Source organism: Anopheles funestus, chromosome 3RL, assembly GCF_943734845.2.
Source record: "Anopheles funestus chromosome 3RL, idAnoFuneDA-416_04, whole genome shotgun sequence".
NCBI lineage: Eukaryota > Metazoa > Arthropoda > Insecta > Diptera > Culicidae > Anopheles > Anopheles funestus.
The window spans coordinates 9,332,719-9,354,992 of NC_064599.1; the positions used below are offsets into that span (position 1 = coordinate 9,332,719).

The 22,274-nt window shown below is 40.7% G+C and overlaps 2 protein-coding genes across 13 annotated transcripts in view; both read left to right on the top strand.

Annotated features, from left to right (window-relative positions):
* LOC125768625 (neurocalcin homolog) overlaps positions 1-22,274 on the top strand; it is a 116,898-nt gene that overhangs the window by 51,246 nt on the left and 43,378 nt on the right. The gene's annotated exons all lie outside the window — the stretch shown is intronic.
* The window catches only part of LOC125768624 (neuronal calcium sensor 2), a 96,421-nt gene that overhangs the window by 48,646 nt on the left and 25,501 nt on the right, over positions 1-22,274 (top strand). For all 8 annotated transcript variants that reach the window (XM_049436561.1, XM_049436567.1, XM_049436569.1 and 5 more), the window contains one exon: positions 10,722-10,835. In XM_049436561.1, the coding sequence (XP_049292518.1) occupies positions 10,722-10,835 (114 nt within the window). The remainder of the gene's footprint in view (positions 1-10,721; positions 10,836-22,274) is intronic.

Sequence of the window (22,274 nt, forward strand, 5' to 3'; positions counted from 1 at the left end):
TTACCCCTGGCCGAGGTTTGGTGCACAGGATTTGCGGCATTAAACGGTTCTGATTCAATTACTCCGGCAACGACTCGTGGGATTAAAAAACCGACGTGGGTGATAAAGAACCTTTTTGTAGCCTTTTGTTTGAAGCACTGGCCAACAAAAAAAAGTTTATCCGTGCCGAAGAATTTACAGTTTGAGAAGAATTTGTTTTTTTTTATATTGTTATGGATTAAATTTTTTAAGTCCGTGGAATTGGTGAACTTTTTCTTTGGTCAAAAGTCTTTATTATAATTTTATTATAGCAAGATTACATTTTTTCTGAATGTTAGTTTTCGCTTGTATAAGAGAATAAATTTAAGTAAAATAAAAAAAAGGACGATTAACTGTTAAGGTGTTAATTTGATATTTTAAAATCCGAGATTGATCTTCTGACTTGTTCCATCCAATGATAAGGATAATCTCATCTCAATACCATACACTACACAAGCATCCTCTGGGATGGAAAAGTTTTTCATTTGTCCTACCTCCCAACAGGAGGATTCCTGCGAAAAAATCGATAAATTCTGCTGTCGATTATAGCTGATGTTATGACATCGTGTTAAACTGCATACGTTTTTTTTGTTGGTCTCCATCGCTTGGCCCAGCTACCCGGAACCACGAGCAACAGGGCAACGTCAAGCGAAAAGGTGCGAAGTACGAACTTTTGTTGCTGTTGAAATTAACTTCCACCTGTCGGCAGCTGGTCTGGCCAAGCGATGGAGATGTTTTTCTGTCGAGTTTTGGCTTGCAACGAGATACCTCGAGCTGAGCAAAGCATGCGTTCTAGGGATCCGTGCCTGAATAAAGTTGTTCCCGAGTTGTTTGACACGATGAGCGTACCTATTTAGGGGACCACACACGCCCGGTGAAAAGGAATTGTGTGCCCAAAACCCGTAACCCACATCAAGCCCGATGTGTCCCGGTACGAGTAGCCTCCTTTTGCTAGCGCAACCTCGTCATCAGCACACACGACCCTGTAAATAAGCTCTCGCCTGGAGCAGTTTCTAAGGCCGTGTGAGTGTTTATAGCATCATCAACCAGTGTGGGACATTCTGTTTTTTTTGTGTGTTTGTGCTTTAGTTGCCATCTAAACCTTGAGCTTGTTATCGATGTTCCTAGCTTCGTGCGCTAGCTCCCTGGAAAGCTGGTTGGGCTATGGTAGATAATTAATTTTAAATGGCGTCTGGTAGTTGCACCACACGATTAATGGTGTAGTTCTTTTGCACCTGGAACGTACTTCATGTCATCATCGGAGTCGCTCGAGTATTACTCCCGACTTACAGCGGGTCACTTACAGAATGTTCGCTGCACTGGGAAGGAAAACTTTTAAACGCAACAACACGAAACGAAAGGAAATGAAAAACGAACCTTAGCACCGGTTTTGTATAAGTGTGCACACCCAACACACCGACTGTTGCTGACGATGGTACTAACCGTCCGGTGCTCATATCCGGCCCTTATTCACCTCTTGTTCGTGCCTCTAATTAGTCAGTGATGGTTGTCCGAAAGTTGTGCTATTTCACTGACTTTCCGGTGTCATTTGGCTAAATTATGCTGAGCAGTATATTTTTTTCTGCACTCGTTATTCCGAATTAACGATAGTGTAATTATGTTTCTCCCCCTTTTTTTGTCTACCTTTTTTGAAGTTGTAGAAAGCGAAATTAGCTTAATTTTTGTCATAAAACTATTGTTCTGCTACTTGTTAGTAACACTTTATACCTTTTTATGGGTATGTAAGTGCGACACCCCAGCAGCAGCGGTGAAAGATGTGTCTCCAATGTCTCACACAAATGTCGACGATATGCCATCGTCAAGCTTTTGTTTATTGCGTGTACTTTAAACCACCAACCAGCTTCAAGATGCACGGTACAACCACAAACCGACATCTTTACCCCCGAAACGGCAAGCAAACTGGGAAAAAGGTTTATGTTTATGTGCGCTCAGTTTACTGCTCGTTTGAAGTGGCTGTTTTGAAGAAGTACTATTTCAAAAGACAGAAACTATAGACATCGGTAAACACTGAACGGTTGAAAGCACCTCCTTCAAAGTTGGAACCGAAAACATGTAGTAACTTGACTTGCAAGGGTTTTGGGAGGGGGGGGGGGGGTGGGGGGGAGGGGGTGGAAATCGTCTTGTGGAAAAACGGCAAGCAAGTTGTGAACATGATGAGTTTGTCAACCTAACATAATGAATTTAGGCGGGTTTTTGGTAAAAAAAAAGTTCGCCTAAAAGTATGCAATCCGCATGACAAAAACACAAAAAGTCCTGCTCGGGGTGATAATAATGAAGATTTAATTTAGATTTCTCGCGAAAGGTAATGTTTGAATACAAGTTTATACAAATTTGCAACATCTCGATGAAGAATGGTGTTTAGGGGAAGCTTAAATGGACAAATAGGAACTATCAATCGCCAGTATAAGATGCGGCTTTTCAAACACTTGAATTGGTCCCGTGCCAAAAGTGTTTTCAGCAGCAGAGTGTGATGATGAACGGCTGTCGATCCATCATCAGCATTAGTGCAGCCGTTGAAAAGCAAGCAAAGCAAGTACAAAGTGCTTTCCAAGAGTACCATTTCTCCAAGAATCGAAGACGGTGTTCGGTTTCATTTTGAAGATGGTTTTATGCCGATGAATGTTGTAAATGACCACAACCGCACGCGAGTAATGAAGATTGTGGGCTGTTTCTCGATCGGGTGGGTAGAAATTTGGGGGTGTATGCTAGGCCGATCGTTGAATAATCGAAAATGTAAGCTGTATTTTGAGAGTTAAGAAAAATGAGCAATTAGTGGGTTTTTGTTTACATTTTCAAGAGACGATATTGTCGAGGGGGTGGGGGTGGGGGACGGGGGAAATCGATTACAGAGTATCAAATTCAATCAGAAAGTTATGCAAATTTGAAATAAAACATCATTGGATTTTCTTTGATTGTCTCAAAACTCAAGCAAATATTACTTATTTTTTTACAGCAAATTAAAATAACAAATCACGAGCACAATGGATCGTTTTCTAGTGAAAACACTCCATGACGGACACGACATTCAGTTGCAATGTTCTCGATAACGATGTCAAATGTATCGTACATTTGACCTTTGATTCTTACCTTTACACGCGGCTCCGTACAGCCGTTTTGTTTTATTTTTATTCGAAAGATGTAACGAACCTGTTCGGTTCTATTTGTTTAACCTTTCGTTTGCCAAACAACCACTCACTCACACACACACAGCTCGTTGTGTTTCATGTTTGTGGATTGTTTGCTAACGTTATTGGAAAATGGGTAAAACATAAACAGATGCGATGCGGTGATGTAAAAAATAAATAATCGAGATGAAAAAAGAAAATCTCCCTTTTTGCCCCAATGTTTTTTTTTCAGCTTCGAGCAAAAATACAGTCTTGAAAATATTCAACCATTTAACCGAAGGTAATGGAGCGGAAGAGCAAAAATGCATAGAGAAAGAGGCAGCTGTATGGAAACTAGATAAAGAGCCAACGAGATAGAGAAAATAAGTCCACCTGCTTCGTGCAGTATCAAACTCCGTACCGAGCTGATATCGTTACAATTGTACGTAACTGGATAAAAGTATACCGATGATACACAAAATCCACCCTAGACCGGGGGCGGTAGCCGTCCTGGTTGAGGCCGGTGGAGTCAATGCGAGAAAAATGTTTGCTTTTTTCATGCACCATGAAACTCTTCGCCAAATTGCTTCAAATTGAATTCAACTGTCGATCGATGTTTGCCAGATGCAATGCGCACGAACATGCTGCGACTCGATTTTCCCCAAAAACGGATGCAACGGATTTTCTTCAAAGTACGGTAGAATCTTTATTTTTTTTGTAGTTTGCATGTTTTGGGGAGATAGTTATCAGCACATTTTCTTTCCACCCGAGTACCAGACTCGGTGTGGTTCGCTTCGATGATCAAAATGAGGTTATAGTTATAGCATCCAACTTGGTGGTTGGTGAAGATGTTTTCCATGACATTGTGCTCAACAACTGTAACAATATTAGAAAGTAATTTGTGTGTCTTGTTAAATTTTATCAAACGATGATCACATCATGTTATCCGGTAACAAAAATAACAATAAAGAACCTTCTTTTTTTTGTTTAATACAATATTTATAGAATAAACTGTGGTTTGGTTTAAAATGAATTTAATTGCCATAATTTTTTGTCGATCGATTAAAAGCGCTAAACCGCGTATGAACATTGTCGCTAAAAGGGGATTTAATTTCATTAGCCCAGATAATAATGCTAATGCAGCACGTTTTTCTGTACTTTATTGGTACAGGGAAAAAAACGAGACGATAAAGTAAGGTAAATGGTTTCATCGAGTTGCTTGTTTAGTAAAAAAATAAATAAAATAAAAACGACGTATGTAAATAAGCTACCCGGATTGCAAATAGAATTGAGGAGGAATTTGTTTGTAGGGAAACAAAAACTCCATTTCCATATATTAGCAGGTATCTGAAAGGTTTGGAAGGTATGTGAAAGGTATTTTTGTACAGACCGGAGGGATAAACCCATGTCAATGCTGTCGCAAAAAAGCAGACCGTAGAATCGTTGGTATAAATTATTTGATCCACTTCTACACTTGTTACAATGTGTTGTGTTCTTGATACGATAAGATGGTCCCTTTCGAGTATGAAATGCTTTTTGTTTTCCAGCCTCGACACAGACTATCATTTGGGTTATTGGTTTGTTGCAAACATGAAACAAAAAAGGGTATGAAATAGGTTCACAATATCTTAATCTTAATAAATTTTAGGAAAAACTATAAGCACTCAATTTAACAACTTCGAAACTACAATTTTTCATTGAATTTTCTATTTTATCTTATGCTTTTCTTTGTAATATATTCGCCGTTCTCAACCATTAGATATCAAAAGCTAGGGTGAATTGTCACGAGTAGAAAAGCTCGTCCAAATGTCCACATTTAGCGTGTGAAGCCTTCTTTTGCTGGGTAATGTTTTAATCTCAATGCTCATCTACTTGAGCGGAACTAAAAAAACCTCAAAGCAAATGGTTGCATTTTGTGGGTCCTAGTGGCCAATATTTTCATTCGGACAGCCAGCGTTAGTTAAGAGCTTTCCAGAGCAACATGTTTATTTCAGCTCACGTACACTCATTGACACTTTGCCTCGGTGTACTGGGAGATATTCCTCAACAAAAAAAGGGGAAGCCAAAATAGGACAGCATCCTACAAGGAACCATAAACTGAGTAGAGAACCGATACCACCGACACTGTTGCGAACCGACCAACACGTCAGTTCGTTGGGTTTTTCGCATATACTGTAGAGCTCGACCTCTTGGTTGGGTGTTTTGTCTTACCCTGGCCAAGAGAAACCACAGAAATACTCACTTTATTGGGACGCTCCATTGGCTTCGGTTATTTATGTTTCGAGGGGTTTCCTTTAGCTTAAACCATGGGCTCTAATCATGCCTAAGCTTTACATATTCCTTTGGGACTTGTGGGTCATCGAAGGTGACTGGCACAGGGATACCAAGATGACCATTTCCCTCGAGTCTTCTCGACCCAAGGAAAGGATTACTTTCGACGTCCGAACGTGATTGTGGACGGTACGGACTCGGTACTCATTGCAAATGGTGCAAATTGTTTGGATGATCCTGTGGCGAAGCAACCAATATGGGGGGATGCTGGTGACACAAAAAGAAGGGAACGAGAAAATTATTTGTGACGAAACAGCAAACGGCTCTTTCGATCATTGACGTTCTTTCTCTCCGGGGAGTGAGTGATAATCAAGATGGATGTTTCGTTTTGTGAAGAAAATTTGCATGGATTATTTATTCTCTATGCTAATGATGTTCATGTGATGTTTTATTTGATTGATGAAGAAAAGTTTGAAATACGCATGAAAATAGTATTTTGAACATAATTTAAAATCGTTGCTTTTAATTGAAAACTTTTGTTGCTAAACAGCTACCAAAACAAGTGCAAATGAAATTTAGTACAATTGATTAATTACATATTATCTCATTCTTACGTATCATGCTTATTCGGCCAAATTGAAAAACTTTCCCGTTGTTGTGTTAAACGAAAAGAATATCTTTTCAAATGATACAGACAATGAGTGCTAGAAAAATGTTTCTCCTTTATTGTAGAATTCACATACATTAATCACCTCTCGTGTGGAAACAATTTTGCTCACCGTTAGATTTCAACGAAAAGAAGAAAAAACACTCCCCCTTCAAACCACAGCAAATTGGAAAACGTTTATGCTATCGAGGAGTTTTGTGAATGAGCAAAATTTCCCTTTTTTTGGGGTTTCATTTAGGACACAAGCGTTGTGAATGTGACCGAAGAAGTGGGTAGGAAGAGTTGCTTAATTTAATTTTCAATTAACCTCTTTGTTCTTGTATCTCGCTCGGAGGTGTTTTGTGTCCGGTGTACTGACGCTTATGTAGTGGGTCATTTCATTGTGCTGACTCAAACAAGTTGTGTGTCATTTTAGTGAATTTCGGATCTGATTTTAATGTATTGCGCATTGCTTTACTGGCACATGAGATTTATTACCGTGGGAAAAGTGCTTGAGTGGAGATACAAATGGAGACGCCTGGTTATTCTTAATACCGTGCGAAAAGTGCTTGAGTGGAGAAACGAATGGAGACGCCTGGTTATTCTTAAAATGGGTACCAAAAAATATGGAAAAGCTTAATTTGTACCACCATGCCTACACGTTTTATATTGATTTTCCCATAAAAACACTTGATAACATCCAACATACAACAGCGATAATAATTAAAACGTATAAAACATAATTATTGACTTAATGGAGGCGCCTGGTCTTTCTTGCATTAGTGTGTGAAACAAACAAACCATCGCATCGTGAAACACATTATTGATGGGCTCAATATTATGTCAATCCCGGCAGTGTTCGAACGTTAAATCCTACCCAATGTTTCTCTGATTACTTGCATTCACAACGAAAATAGGGCTTTTCAGTGCAAACGAACCGTTTCGGAGGCAGGTTGATGGGTTGATGTTCATTTAGTTTTGCTTATTGATGAGAGTAAATTGAATTTTTATCTAACATCAGGCGCATCGAACAACGCACTCCGGTCGGTTGTACCATCGGCTCATCAAAACTGCTGATTCTTGCTGGATGGATTGATAAATGAAAAACGTGCCGTCACCGTCCGGTCCCGTACGGTGTGGGTTTCGGAAACAGGCTGACTCCGAAACCCACATTTTCCTTTCTCTCACAGCCACACATTCTAATTCGTCCGTATTGAAGTGAAGTCCGCGCTGGAGGTTGTGTAAAAGGGACTGTTTTTGGTGCATCTAATCCCACCGGTACTGCTTCAATGCCTCCCGATAGACCCCTGTGCACGATTGCAAATTGGAAAAAAACGGTTCGTGTGCGTGCGATTGCGCGCTCGTACGGTTACGAAAATCCCAAATGGGCTGACCAAACGTACGGTTTCGGCCACGGTACGGTACTGGTAACGATTATCCAAAGAGAAAGGAGGAAAGAATTGGTGCTTCTGATTGCCGAGTGTGTTAGTCTGCAGAGTTGGAGTTGTGTGTGTGCGGTATTGTATAGTGAGAAGGATTGACGGGAAATCGTTTTTCAATTTTGCAACAGTTCTCAAACCGGTGCAATGCCAGTCGGATGCTCGGTGGTTTTTCCCCCCTTCCGTCAGTGGTCGATTGGACTATTGGAAAACCACACTCCCGGTCGAGTAGTTAGAGCGGTTAGAGAAGTGTTTTGGGCTGAACATGGCGGAAATGTTCGGTGCTTGTTTTGGGGTTCGTTTCGATTTACCATTCAAAACATATTCCATTTGAACCAAGCGTTGTTTGGTCTGCTTTTGGAGACACTAGAGACTGAAGGTGATTAGAGCTTTCAGATAGGTGGATTGTGTTATATTCTAGGTAGAAGTTTTACTATCACCACCATCACCAGCACCATCACTAGTAGCTTTGTAAGCCAGTTTCGAGTGGTTCGAAACGATTTTAGCCCAGCGTGACAGATTGCTGGAAATGCAAATTTTATGTGGCTATGTAGGGAAGCAGGTTTTTTATGTCTATCAGTCGCTTTAATCCTGCTTGATTGTCCTTTTTTATCTGGTTTACTAACTACACTAACATTTAGATCGAGTATTGATTTTGTTTTCAACTCTTTTTTCCATAAATAACCTCCAAAGCTGCTGTACATGACTGTTGCTGTTAGTAATTCATTTAAATCCACCAAACGCTGCGGCGCACTTAAGTGGCGCTGTTAGGTAAGGGAGAAATGAATTCATTTGGTCGTTGCAGAGATTATTAGTGCATATCGAAAACCGAAAACCAAAACCACCATGAAGTGTGTAGCCAACCGGATTCGGGAACTTCACATCAAGGGATGGAGCTCTAATTGATGTGAGCAATTCAATTTGAAACGGAGATTTTACGTTGGTTTAGCAATGGTTTATTTTTAACCTTTTATTTGGTGACAATTTCGGATCTTGGAAAAATAGCATAAACTGAATAATATAGTAAAATGTTTCAAGAGAAACTAATGAAGTTCTAAATAAAGTAAATAATTTTTGTTCGAAATCTCTCTTCTCACTACTATCATCATTTTCTGATAATTGCACGCAAATTTTCAGCCGAAACGTACGTAATACCGTCATTCTTTACTGTGCCGCAATCTATCGTCCACAAATAAACCTCTTCAGTTGAACAAATAGATCTTAAAAATAGAACTTTTTGTGCGACGGAAACCAATACGTTGAGCTGGTTGATACAAATGGGGACATGATTCGATTACACATTGCAACCGGGGAAGTTCGCCGTGAGGAAAACGATTGTGGTGAAGATGAAAAAGAAAATAAAACCCCTTTACAAAATGTGCATGGCCGAGATTACTGCCATTTGGGTGTTTGATTGTTTTTTGGAAACGAGTTTCATGTGTTGTTCAAAAATCTTGTCCCTTTTTTTCTCCTCAACAATATATGTCGCTCATTGTTTTTTTTCCGCAGACAACATTTTCCCAAATCGAAACTATACCTTGTCCTTCAGTGTGTGTGTTTTTTTTGTCGCAATAAAAGATTCCAAGAAAGAGTGTTCGATTTCCCTTCAAATAAGGAACGCGTTATCTTCATTTCTCACACTAACACAAGATGTTTGTTGATCGAAATAGAATTGATAGAACAGTAAAGCATACTTTGAGCGTAATCGGATTAGATACCGGGTACAGTACGGTGAAACCACTGTACAGCATCGTTGTTCCAGCTTGATGGGTTTTCTGCTTCCGTTCGTCACTCGCTTTTACGCAATAACCATAACATAACTCAAGTGAAAAGAGAAGAAAAAAAAACTTTTCCTATTGACACATCAAAATCGAATCGGGGTTTTTGGCAAGGAATCGATACATAAACCGTGGCCATTATATTGTTGCGCTTCGATGACAGTGTCAGTTGAAGGAAATCGATCCGTAGATTGATGGAAGAAATACCTGGTTTGACTATTTGTCCGCTAGAATCGTTCTTTATTTTATTCCTTTCTTATCGTAAAAAGATGGCTTCGTAAAAAAAACTTAGAGAAAATAGACAGGGAGATCTCAGTTTAATGTGAAAATCATTGCAGAATATGAAACAAGTTGTATATTTTACTAAAAATAAATTTAGAAATAAAAATACTTGCAGTTTTCTTGTTTTGTTTCAAACATTCTGTCACATTTTCCTGTCTCTTATCTTATCCTGTCACATGTTTCCTTAATTTTCACTCCACATTTCTTCTTCTCTTTCTATTCTCGCCTTTCTACTTCTTGTTCACTTACAGTGTGATGATTTTTGGTTTCGCTTAGCACACCCACGCACACGCAAAAAAAAGTTCTTTTTTTGCACGTAAAACAAAACAAAATAAACCTAATAAACGAACCAAGTTGTAGCTGCGTGCCGTGCCTGTAGAACATCATCAAACATCAAACATCACACACACACCGCACACACTTCACCACAACCTGGGCTTAATGTTTTGCACTCAAGTCGCGTACACGCACGATGCACTACGTGCAGCTCGTGGACGATCGTGGAGACGACCGAATACGCTACTGCACTGTGCGTACCTTTTCGTCCTTGTCGGTGGAACGGTGGCCGATCCGACGGTTGGCGATCCGTACACCAATCCGTTCACACGCGAGGACGATGATACGTTGCTTTGCGTGAAGGTGGGGAAAACAAAATGAAAGCTTTTGCAAATCGCGTTGCGCATGGAGTCGTCATTTTTTTTTTTTGGTGGAAGTTTGAAGAATTCGCCGATGTTTGCAGGATGCTTGTGTTTGCCGTACTTTGTATTTTAATTCGTTCTGCATGATTGCATGATTTCATTCAATACGCTTCCGGTTCCGGCCAAATGCTTTGTGGATGTTGTTTTATTTGATAAAAGAGATTGAGTTTGAGATTGAATCATTTTTTTAAGTTTTATTTTAAATTCCAAAATTTTATAGTTTTCCGACATAATATTCGAAATTCTCCTTTTCACATTAATAGCCAAAAAAAATATTCCGTTTGTTCATAATATTATTTACTCTTAATAAAACTGTTACACAAATAATCCTTACTTTCATGCTTCGTCGTTGCAAATATTCTCATGACTGTGTTTTTTTTGTTTATCTCGTTTCGATTGCGAACGAAGCTTTTCGATTGAACTAATCTCTAACGGCAAACATTTTTCCAATTTCATTTCCACAGGACATGGGCTGCTTAGGTAGTAAAGACCGCCTGTCCAAGGAGGACATGGACTTTCTCAAATCGCACACCCGATACGATGAGTCCACAATCAAGGAATGGTACAAAGGCTTCAAGGTAAGTGGTTAAAAGAGTTTTTGAAGCGCGCTCACCACCTGTCCCGTTTTGTTGACTTTGACGTAATGAAGGAGCACCATTTTCGATCGTAGCCGCGTATTTGCCCGATGCGGCCAATGCTTTTCACTTTCAAATTGAGTATTTCTGCTTTGGTCCTCTCCATTTACCATGTCCACGGACGACCACCGTCTAATTTCCAGATAACCGGAACGTTTGCCTCAATTTGCCCCTGCAGCGTAACGCTGACAGATCAAAGCCTTGTCTAGTAATCGCTTCTTATTTGGCACTGTCTCATCATTCCCGGTGCCGCTCGTCCGACGACGATGTCGCGTTTGCGCGCGTCAGCTTGATGGATTTCATTTTGGCTTTTATTGTGCTTGAGTGCCAGATGAAACGAACAGGGTCCGTCGTAATGTCCCGGTAGTCCAGTGTCGATGTAATTGAATTTAGCGCAAAAAGGAAGTAAGCTTTTTTGTTGTTCTCTCCATCAAAGTGACTTTGGAGCATCTTGATGGTGTGCCACGTGCGTTCTAAGGTTTTGGAACAAATATCCTTAAACTGGTTCGTTTTTTTTCTGCCGGAAATTGAGTAAATGAGCGACAGCTGTGTAGCATCAACAAGAGCGCTTGATGGTTTCGCGGGGGAAAATATTTGTCTAATGAAAAGTCCAATCGAATTCTAATTATTTATTGAAAGCATCTCGGAACAAATTTTGATATTTACTTCAAATTAAACACAAAAGATAAACCCAACAAAAGGAAGAACTTTGGATCTGATGGCGTGTAATATTTACGCCCATACCCTAAGCTTTGCGGATCCTAACCTCATAATTAATTTCGAGCGCAATATCTTTACGAAAAGCACCCGCCGTAGCATTCGCTTCCTATTCGAGCGATAAATGTCTAATCCTTCCGATATCACTTAATTGAAACCATAAATCAAATTACACACCACGACGCTAATGCAAACCGGTATCTAACATCGACGAGCATTTTGCTCTTTTGTACGCACGTGAAGCGGCCGCATCATTCGCCTACAGTACACACAGAAGAGGGATTTACACAGCGGTGCGAGAGCAGATATCGTTTTGCGAAAAGCTGTGCGCTTATTTCTGTTCCCTTGTCGGGGTTTCACATCCTATTAGCTAACACACCGGGCAAAAGATGTAACTATAGTAGGGCGAAACGCTCCATTCTATGGCAAACATAATCAAGCCTAGCTGTAACGGAACCCAGCAAAACTCCCGGGGAAAGGGGGAAAGCTTTCTTCCCAAGATGCAACTACCCTTATTCAATTAACAAAGTTCCCTGCCTGTAACTGCCTGGATGGTAACACACGCCTGCATTAAGCTGAAGTAGATGCATTCGTTGATGCACTGTCAGGTTTTATGCGTTGAAGCTAGGGATCGCGTTCAAACAGAAGCGGCGCCACTGTTCATTATTTCACTAACCAGGCACCAGGTAAAGCTTATGCGGGTTTTTGCGGGTACAAGCGCCGAGAGGGAAAAATGCATTGTGTTAAGCAAAGTTTGCTCTTGTGGAGAAAAGTTTTCTCTTTCTCTGTCGACGTAAAAAAATGATAAAGAACGATCCATCCTTCCACACCACGCCGTTTTGTCTTGCTGCGCCTTCTGGTGCCGTGACCAGGATACGCGCGCTGTACGATATGATTTGAACTGTTTTACGAGTGAAACTTTTGCTCACATCCATGTGGTAGTTGAATATTATGGTGATTTTAAGACTGTTTTTCATTCGGTTTTCTTTGCATCGTGCTATTTGCTTCAGTTGATACTTCATCTAAGCTGCAAATGGAACTACTGAAGATGGTATTCATTTTCCTTCATTTCACAGCTCGCATCAACGTACGGTCATATAAACTCATGCGTTTCTTTTTATGTTTGTACCTAAGTGTGGTTTTTTGAAGAGTTAACTCCGTTTTCCATTCCATCAACCACCAAGACGGTAAGTGTGTGAGTGTGTGAGCGCGCGCGTAAAGCAAATGTGTGAATGGATAAGGTTAGCGAATGACAAGAGGAACTTTACCATTCAACGCCCATGTGTGTTGGAAGGCTTCTTTTTTGGTACCGACCGGCTCTTTTCGTAGCAAACTCACCCAGATCACATCTTCTCACATCCATTTCCGGCTCGTGCTTGAGTGGGGCAAGTTTTTCTTCCAGCTCGTTAAGGTGTCCCGTACACGGTGGCTTACCGGGTAAGGTGAAAGCAAAATTGTAATGGAATTTCGATGAAAAGAAAAATCTCTGCCAACACTCCACTCACTCACTTCGCATGATGCATGATGTGTTTGGGGGAGCGGCATGTACAGTAGTTAAAAGTTTTTCCCATTCGCCGTGTAACGTACTGGAAAGGAGCTGAAAAGCTTCCCTTTTTTGCCAAGTTTTGTGATGAGTTTTTCTACAATTTTACTTTCACACAGTGATAACACCCATTTTATTATAGGAGAAGATTATTTTACTTTTAATTTAAGCTTTTCATGTGTAAAAAGGTGTACCGTCCGTTGGCGTTGAACATCAACAAATGCTTACGCTTTTGATGGTGCAATGCACTTATTAAAGATGGTCATATTTCGACAGTTCTTTCGGCTGGAAAATGAACTATGATGTAATCGGCTTTAAGTGCTTTGGTTGGAAAATTGCTCCCACTGGAAGAATGCCAACACAGCACAATTGAGCCTCAACTTTCAATCGCTTCGGCATTTTTTTTGTTGTCCGTCGTCGCTGTCTAATAGAAAATCGAGTACCGTATGGCATCCGGGATCGGTGCGGAACGATACGGCAGCAGTTTCTTCTCGTGCCCGTACTCTGATGGTGATTAAATTTTCACATTTTCCGATCGATGGCTGTGGGATGCTTTGGAGAACCACCCGGTCGGTGTGTCTTATCGGTGTGCGGTTCATTCCGATGATGCAAAAAGGGATATCGCAGCTGAAGAGTGCGTAAGCAGGCGCAGGGCCGGAAGAGAGCAAACGCGCGGATAATAGATGGCCAACTGTTGAGCCAACTCTGGTAGCCATAGCCTTCCGGGAGTGTGCTCGTACACACCGTTCAATAATGAAAATTTAATTTCACACCCGTCGCTTCACCGGACGTTTTGTGCTTCCTTTTCTTCGTCGGTGTCTCGTGGACTTTGCCAAAGGATGGCTGTCGATTGGATTCGGTGTTTCGTTTGAGAGTGCAAATCATATTTGCGTTCTGATGATCTATGCAAACGCTTTTTTCCTTTTGTTGAGCCGACGAAAGTAGCATTAAAGTGGAATGAATGAAAGCTACCTTTAATCGATCGTTCGACAGTGAAAAGGTTTTGCTTTCAATACTCTGAAGGAACTGTTTTTTTGCAAAAGTATGCTAAATGAATTGTCATCGTGCATAATACATTACGATAAAAATGAATAATTAAATCATATATTTTTCATCGTAAAATATGTATGTACCTTGTGCACAAGATGCCTGGGTTTAGGGCGGATATGAGAATATTTTCTTCTCCAAAACGATGTTAATTGGTTGGCCTCGTAGGTCTAGACAGAGAATGTAATTTCGGATCAATTTAGCTAATCCGTTAATCCACTAGGCTTTCGTATGTTGAGCGGGAAATTGACCAGCTTAGGTAACAGGAACGAATTTTCCTTATCTGAATGAAAATGTCTGTTATTATTCAAAACATTTAAATTGTTTTTAAATAATCTGATATTTGTTTTTGTTATTTTATCTTGTTCATTTCTGTAGCAAAACATCATTTATCCAACAAGTTGTAAAGTTCAATTCTTAACCTAAACCAACTTTAACTAATCGTACACAAAAAAAATACCACACGTAGCTGGTCAGGAGCGCCCAAGGGTGCGAAATAAAATTGTGTATAAAAAGCATTAAGCGTAATTTGATATCCCAATATCAACGGGGATCTGCTTGTTGCGCTATTACCTCGCACGAGCACGACTTCGACACAGTTTCGTTTTTCCATGGCACGTGGTGAAGTAAAATGTGTGCATTAGGCAAAAAACACTAAACATCCTTTTTGTTTTCGTTTGTCAGTGTGACTCCCCAAATCGCTTGGTTTGCCGTTATTCGCGAATGTTGGTTGTGTTGTGATCCTTTGGGGCGAGCTTTAATCCTGCCAGCTTTGACATTGATACCGTCCGGCCAGCACACGGTAGCATCGAGCGGGTGAAGAAGTTGTCGGGCGGTTTACTTTATTTAGCCCAAGATGGGTTCATGTTACGGTAGGCTAATTAAGAAGTGCCGCTACCCGCAACCGGAGATGCGACCGACAAACAAGAGCAAGCCGGCTAATTATAGCCGATTGTAGGACGGGTATCATTGGGTATTTATCTACGAATTGGCACCCCGTAGCCCCCAGTATTTCCTGTCGGTCGTGGTGCTGGTTTGAAAGGTTCCAAATGGCACCGAACCGTAAGATCATAATTTTCTAACCCTGCTGGTGGGGCTTACCGGAGTAGTCTCTTAGATGTGATGAAGATTGCTTTCGGAAGCTTAAATTAGGTGCTTAAAAAGTGACTACACTTTATAGCATCAAGAGCTGCACGTTACGAACATCAGTCTAAACATCTTAAAAGCAATTTGTTTCTCTGTGTGACAGTTAAGTTTCACATTGTTTTTGCCTTCAATTGTAATGATATATTAAGACTTTATACAGTACTTGTTTCAAGAGGCAATTGCAATCAGATTTATTAAGTATATTCATCAATGTTTTAAACATATAAATGGGGTAAAAACAACATACCTTTACGATTTATGGCACATGTTTTTCATACATGGTTAACACTCCAATCCCAAGTTTCAAGCAGTGATTTTGTTTTATGTCCACTACAAATAACAAATGGAAAGCAAAAAAAACCCTTTTTTTCTCTTTCCTCACGCACAACTTTTCACGGCTTATTGATAAATCCAATCATTTCCAACTGCGATGCACGACTGTGACGTACGGTTCTAGCGGTTTGCTTGTTTGTGTAATGCACCGCAACAATACACGAGTCGTTGCGCCCGGTTAAACCTCAACATTGTTCAACTGGAATAATTTATCGGTTAGACAGAACATGATTACCGTACGCACAGTACCCATTGCCTGGTGTTTTCAATCCTCCACCACAGCAAACAAAACACCCCACTAGAGTGCACCTTGACAGCATCACCAACAGCCATCCATAGCTGTACCATGGGCGTAAGGTCAAGCCATCACATAGTTCGGTCCAAAGCTGCAAAGCATTAGTACAGCCCGGCTTAACGCTGTGTGTCATTTCACAGAACGGAACTTCTACGCATCAGCACCATGGTAAGGATGCATTTTCAAGGACACTACGCTTACATTAATCTTGTGTAAAATTTCAATTGCATTGTTGTGGGATAAGCGTTCTCAACCTACGCAACACCTTAGACGGGATTTTATAGTGGACGGAAATTAGATTCCACAACGTAGCACACCACAAGAATTGTGGACAAGGATGTCCAGGACAAGGATGTGCTGGAATGGGGTGAAGAAGCATTTGTGCTAATACCGATTGCTGTTCTCGACTTTGTTCCGACAACAGCGAGATAATTCAAGACACTTCAACTTGTTGGTTAAAACATTGATGTTGTACACAGCCTGGGAACAATAATTCCTTTTGTAAAATCGTTGTGGGAATGTTACATAATCGAAATGACACACTCATCTTACCGGGAGGGGGGCGGCCTGCTAATGTCAATCAGGAAAATTGTGTCTGCTTAGAATGCTGTCCCTGCTGAAGAACCATCTTGGGCGAAGTGTCTTCGAACGGCCGCATTCAAGTCTTCGTCAGCGTGTGTAACCACAAATCATAACTATGGCATTGCCCGAGCAGCAAGTGCCTGGGTTTAGTGGTTGCCATACACTATTAGCTTTATTTAATTTACATCACACATTTTATGCCACGGTCCGCCACCACCAGCCAGAGTGCAGTTCAGGACGTCCACATCCGGTACAAAATCATGAAGTGAAAACAATGATGATCATAAACGTCAAAGCCCTCTCTCTGTTGCTGGTGTGAAATCCGGCCTCCACATCAAGTGACTCCTGGTGGTGCGCCCGTATGGCGTAACCATGCCAAGGCAAACTTTATCCTGTGCCACGCGCGTTAGGGCTCGGTACAGTAAAATAAGAAGACGGCTTCAATAAAGGACAGTTTGCACCAACTTTCCTTTTGGGTTCTGTACGCTGTTTGTGATGAAGCGAGTGGTAGATACCTGGAAGTTGCAATGATGTTCCCCGGGCCAGTTGTCGAGAGAACATGAACTAAACAACGGAACCAATGTTGAAAAGCAGGAAATGTGCATAGTTTTATACCATCATGGTGATGGTTCCGGAAATGTATGGGGTTTTTTCCCCCCCCGCCAGAGCAAAGGATCTCCAAGGCAGACATAACTGGGTAGAGGCAGCATTGAAGCAAGAGGAACTTTCTCGTACACATTTTCATTTTGGTTTTATACTTATTTCGAAATTCAATTTATGTGACAGAAACTATCGGGACTCTCCTTTTTTCCTAGCTCTCTCTGGTATGTAAGCAGATGGAAATGCGCCGAAAAATTCATTCCGAATGATGGTTGCACAACGGATAAGCGTGTTGAATTTATCCAATTTTCCCAACCGTAAAGGTGCTTTGCATTGGATTTTGTTGCTTCAAGAGATTAAGGGTGGTCTTTATCTTATAGTGAGAATCGTGCACGATGCTACAGGGATGAAAAATTGGTATATAAATGAATCAAGCGATGGAGCAGAATTTTTTCTTAATTTTTCAAATATTTGCCAGCCAGACGTCACCCATTAAGAGCTTTTCAAATTTATTCTTTAAGCTGTATATTTAAAACATGGTTGAGTTCCAGCGTAGTTTAAGCTGTGAAAGGATATTTTCAATATCTTTTTTGCATTTCTAAATATCTTACGGACATCGCATTGCACAACCAAAAATGCACATTTTAAAGATGAAAAATGGTACGCTTAAGAGCATTTCCTCTTGAAATGCGGCAAACGGCGCCATTTCCTTTCTTTCGTTGTGGACTTTATTCAGTCACTTTTAAAACTTTTCGCTCCAGTTTCTGTCGTATCGTTGGACAAGAAAATTTTAATTAACAAATTCAATCACCTCTTCACCTTTTTGTACCGCTGTTTCTGTGAGGTTGAGTGGCCTATAAGCTTTTTTTCTTTCCATCCTATATTAAAAAGAAGAAAAAACCTTCTTTAAAATGCAAGACCAACACCAGTTTAAATGAAGGAAAAAAAACCCTTTCTGGTTTGAAAAACTAGTTAGGGGTAGTTGACGAAAGAAGCAAAAAAAAATCAATACACCGGAAGAAAAATGCATGACTTTCACGATGAGTTTTTCCGTGCTTTACCCCCCCCCCCCCCCCCCCCCCCCCTGTTTTCCATTTACCCATCACGAACGCGGGAGGTAAAAGTATAACAATGGTTTGCTTTACCCCAAAAATCGCGTCTCGTCCAATCAATGGCCGTGCGCTCCGAGGGTCGCCTTTTTATGGGCGGGTATGAATCGATACCGAAAGGAAAAAAGGTTCGTTCTTCATGTTTTGCGGAGTAAAATCAGCGATGATGATGATTCGATTGTTGATCAAAAAATTTCTTCATGAAAAATGTTGACTTCTTAACGATATTTTTCAGGGTAGAAAAATGCTTGTCTTGAGGGGAGGTGGGAGGTCACATTTTTCATATAACTTTGGTCCCAGAGGGATGTTATTCTTTTCGGATATTCAAATAGATCAAGTTGAGGTACACTCACATACATCACAGGTGTGTTTGTTTAAAGTTTCTTTATTATAGTAAATGGGTTTATGAAAGTTCTCTACACTTTGTATCATGGACATAGCGCAAAATGATACCGAAGCTGGTACCAAACACGAGTGTACTTTTCATGGTGGAAGTTTGAATAGAACTATTTGGCAAAATCGCAAACAAATTCAAGTGCAAACATGAATAGGATGAAAAGCTCGCAGACCGTATATTCATGGAGTGCGTAAAAGCTAAGAGAGTCATTATGCCGACAGAAAAGTGGAGAGCGGTATGGTTCTTGATAAATAAAATTAGAATAAAATCGATACGAACGAATCGTGTACACAAGTACCAAGAGAGTACCTCTCGCTGCCTCTATCGGGAGCGTTCATTTCGATTTTGGTTTGGTCTGTTTTTTTTTCTTATACTCGGTCGCAACATTTCGTACGTCACCGGTTGGTTTGTTGGTTGAAAAAAAGCACCCCATCGTGCCAATAGATGACGCGACAAGTGCGTGTTTCGGGGGCTGAGGGTTTGTTGTACCAGCCGTTGTTGAGCACCTTTTGAAATGACGCTGAAAGCCCGCCGCTAGGGACGTGTGAGCAAATATTTTCTCATCGTAATGTTGCACGACCGTACGCGCACCTGTAGCGTGATGCGTAGTGAGCTAACGTAGTGAGAGAGCATTCGTGAGCATACCATAACACAGCTATAAAGCGAGTGAAACCATGTATTAGAACATGGGAAGAACCATCCGCAAAAGAGCAAAAATTGGCTTCTTGTTTTTAATTGACTTATTTTTAATATGAATTATTATGTCTGTTCATTCTTTCGAAGTTGTTTTTTTTTCGTTACACAGTTTATTCAGTTTTATTGAAGAAGCAAATCCAGTCAGCAGCAGGTGGTATTTCATCAATCAATCTCTGCTGCTGAGTGCGTGTGGTGGATGAAAAATGTACAGCAAAAAACGGGAGCTAAAAACCCCAGCAAAACCGGAAGGATTGTGTTCGGTCGGTTTTTTCCACTGCAAAAAACGGATGGTTGTGCTTTGAAGAGGGAAGGAAAATTGGAAAAATTCTATAACGATGTGTGCGTGTGGTACGGTAGGCTGGTATACTTTTTTATATGTTCTTTATAGCTTAAAGTTGACGTGATTGATGTAGCCCCAGGACCTCATCGCTGCGGTAAGTGATGAGGGTTTGATTGCAATTTCGATCCTGCGGTTAGATCAGTGGGAAGAAGTAATGAAACGTGTAATTTATACGTAAATAATTAATGTCGTCGGTTTATCGTCTTATATTGTTCTTGTGTTTTCAGTTGTGTATATAGAAAAATTGTGTTCGAATTGACTTAGTTTAATGTTGCTGGCAGCAAAAGTTTGATACGTACCATCTATCCATACATCTGGTTATGGATTTCGCCATACCAGCATAAGGTGCCATAAGATTGTTTTTTTCTTTTCTCTCTCGATGCGTATGAATTTTTCACACACTTCCCACGCTGCTACCGTCCGTTGACAGGAAGAGAAAAGGTAGGCCAAAGTTTCCTTACTACACGCGCAAAACTAACAGTCCTGTTTTGATTGATGGCGCCGTCAGGAAGGTACACGTGTTTGTTGTGCGACGAAGGTGATTCATGATTTTTCTATTTGCTGATATGTGTATGACGGTTGTTGGAGCAGTTGTGTTAACATCCCCCGCTGCTGCTGCTGTTGCTTTGTTTTTGTACTTGCCAAATTCAAGCGGCCATTTTGTTTCGATGTACGCAAGAAACAAGAATGACTTCTTGCGTTTGATTGTGTGCGCGTTTACAATCGGCACTCGGGAAAGGTCAACAGGCAAATTGTGTGAAAATGGGACAGGAATTTTCCCCTTGTTGGTATGAAAATGATGCTAAAGGGGGGTGGATAGGAAGACATGTGGGGGATGGTAATGGTTGGTTTTATTGAGCACTTGAATAAATGTTAACATGATTGCTACATTTGCAATTCATTTACATTACAGTGCGCTTACTGTGGATGGGATTGCATAAACAAGGGTTATTTTATAGCAAGTGATATTTTCTTGCTATGCAATAGACAGTGATGTATTCTTGATACCCTTGTTAATATCTTTTGTTCAAAGAAACAAACAAGATTGTATTGGATTGTTATGTTATTTTAAAATAAAGATAAATAAATTATTAATAAGCCATTTTGTCATGTGGGGTGCAAAATTATAGCAGATTTTTTTTACGTAAAATGAATTTTGAAATAAATTCTACAAACAGTAAATGAACCCACAATGCTTGTAGAAGTAAGGTGGATGAAGTTACGGAAATAAAAAATGTGGAACGAGTTCTAAAATATGTCTTTCCTTAGTTCGTCCATATCGGTAGACAAACGGTTTGTTTGGTGACAGTGTTGCGATTAAAAGTTCAAAGTAACCATCAACGAGAAACATTAAAACTTCTGAAACACGGCAATAACAGGCTTTGCTCGTCAAAAACTTGGCCACCAAACTAACCTGCTGTCGCGTCGTTTCGCGACGTGACGCTAAGGCATTCTCATAATTACTAGTGAGTTTATTTCGCTGAGGTTAAATTTACATCGCCCCTCCGCCAAATTAGCCCACGCTTTGTGTCTTCCGACGTGAGCATTGATTTATTATGACATTAAGGTTGAAGATAATTGCCATCCTGCTGTGAGTGGGGAAGCCGCTTACATCACATTGCATGGACGTGGAACATTCGTCCTTACGTTCTGCCCATTTGCTCACACTTTTGCGACTGAGTTTTTGCGGTTCAAATTTGCCTCGAGCAGTTTCTACCAGCACGAGGATGAAAGTGGAAAACTATAAAGTTTTCCATAGCACAACGTGTTTATCAACCCGCCTCAGCGTACGAAACGAACCCGTAGTCTGTGTTTATGCCCGTTGGCGTTGCAAACCCACATGGGCTGTGTGGCATTTTTCCAGCACGCCCGTTTCCCTTTAACAACTGAAGCGCAGCGTACCAGTATCGACCCCTCCCGAGATAAAGACAAAACTTTAATGCGCAGCCAGCAAAGCACATACTTCTAGCGATGCAAAAACGGAGGCTTGTTTATTATTTCCTTGCGCTTCAAGGCAAATTTAAGCGGTGAGAGATTGCAAAAATTTTATAAAATTTGCACCACCACGCACACACATCTGCTGTTGCTGGTGCACGGGAGTTGTTGTGAAAATGTTATTTTAACTGTGAAACTTTCTGACTACCCTGGCATCGGGCTGTGTCGTTCTGGTATAATTTCTTCCCGTCTGTTTTCATTTGCGGTTTGCCCCATTCGGTGACATTCTGCTCGTTCTGCGTTGCGCACTTTCTTCGAAGTGAAAGTTTCCCTGCCGGCAGTAGGAAAATGGGCACGTTTCGCTCAAAACCACGAAAACCATTTTCTCGCAGGATACGGTCCCACTCCGCCCAGTCGCCTTCCTATGGCATGCAATAACAGAGCGTTTAATGCTACATTTACATACTTTTCGCGCAGGAGAAAGACAGAGAGCAAGCGTGAAAATCCGGTCTTGTACAAAATTGGAGGTTATAAAATTGGTTGTTTTTCGCGGAACTTGATGTGCCGTTTTCTTTCTTTTTGTTGTTTTTGAGAACAAATTTTTACCCGGCGTGCTCACGGAACGTGCTTTGGTTTTTTGGA